General features: G+C 53.7%; 1 protein-coding gene across 1 annotated transcript; it reads right to left on the bottom strand.

The window, feature by feature from the left end:
* Positions 1 to 467: 467 nt before the first annotated feature.
* Positions 468 to 1,105, bottom strand: LOC123100601 (zinc finger protein GIS3-like). Its single transcript, XM_044522503.1, has one exon. It carries the CDS (start codon positions 1,103 to 1,105, stop codon positions 596 to 598), a length of 510 nt encoding a protein of 169 aa, XP_044378438.1. The 3' UTR covers positions 468 to 595.
* Positions 1,106 to 1,176: the final 71 nt, after the last annotated feature.

The following is a 1,176-nucleotide window of genomic DNA, read 5'->3' as shown; positions in this document are numbered from 1 at the left end:
GTTGCGTAGCGTAGTGTTCACCGGGCCTTTCGCTCGGGGAGTCTGTCGGGGGTTCGAATCCTCTCGGGCGCGCGTAATTTATTTTTGCAGCTTTTGAGTTTTTTCCGCAAAGGAGACCCTTTGTGTGATTAAATATAAACCGAGGGATTTTCTGTGAAAGAAGATGCCACGTCAGGCCCTGACAGCGGGCCCCGGTGTCAGTTTCTCTGTCAATACGTTTTTATACGTCTTTTAGTCCGTTCTGCAATGCCTCGCCCCAAAGTTGGTATTGACACGTAAAAATTATCAAACTTGGTATCAATCTGCTTCTAATGCCCCAATTATGGTACTTCTGTGTAATTAACTCTCTAATAATGTTGGACATAACACATTTCTAAGATAGAACCACTTTGAGACATTATTCATGAACCAATCACAAATATAGCAATTTGACGAGGTCTGAAAAAAATAAAATAAAAGGCACTTGACAAAACAAAACAAAACAAAAACTGAAGAAGGGCAACACAAACCTTCAAAAGATAGATTCATAAAGGCAATTAACGAAGAGAGCTGGGAGATAATCCTGCAAGATGCATGTCCTCCGTAGCTGAATCTGCTAGAGTCGCAGCTCCAGGTCGATTCCCACGCCGGAGTTGCTCTCCGGCGCCAGCTCAGCGTCCGGTGACCTTCCTGAGCTTAGCATGTCCCCCACATCGCCGTGGACGCCGGAGAACGGGCTGGCTGCCGCTCGCACGCCGTGGACGGACGGAGCGAGTGTGCCAGCCTCGGGAACGACATGGAGGGGCGGTGCGGCGGCGGCCCCGCCACCACTGTGCGTGGCCATAGGGATCGACTTTTTGCTGGCGGCGGCGCGAGAGGTGGCGGCACTAGCAGCTGGTTGGCGGCCGTAGAGGTAGGGGTTCCAGTTCCAGCCGGCCGCGCGCTCCTCCTTGTGCGCGTTCTGGTGGCCCCCGAGGGCCTGCGGCTTGAGGAACTTCCTGTCGCAGAAGAGGCACGCGAACAGCGGCCGGACCTCATCGTCGGCCAGCCCGCCGTTGCCCGCACCCCGGCCGGCCGTCCCGCTGTCGTCGGTTTCAGGGCGACCCAAGGCCAGAGACAGCTCCATCTCCATGTATACCTAGCTAGCAACGTACCAAGCCTAGCTACGAAGTATACATATATGCTGTGCAATACTAG

The sequence above is a fragment of the Triticum aestivum genome, chromosome 4D (genome assembly GCF_018294505.1).
Source record: "Triticum aestivum cultivar Chinese Spring chromosome 4D, IWGSC CS RefSeq v2.1, whole genome shotgun sequence".
Lineage (NCBI taxonomy): Eukaryota > Viridiplantae > Streptophyta > Magnoliopsida > Poales > Poaceae > Triticum > Triticum aestivum.
The sequence above is the reverse complement of the archived record's forward strand: the minus strand, read 5'-3'. Positions and strand labels throughout refer to the sequence as shown.

Coding starts and splice junctions, on each gene's coding strand:
- LOC123100601 (XM_044522503.1), bottom strand. CDS start 1,105: ATGGAGCTGTCTCTGGCCTTGGGTCGCCCTGAAACCGACGACAGCGGG.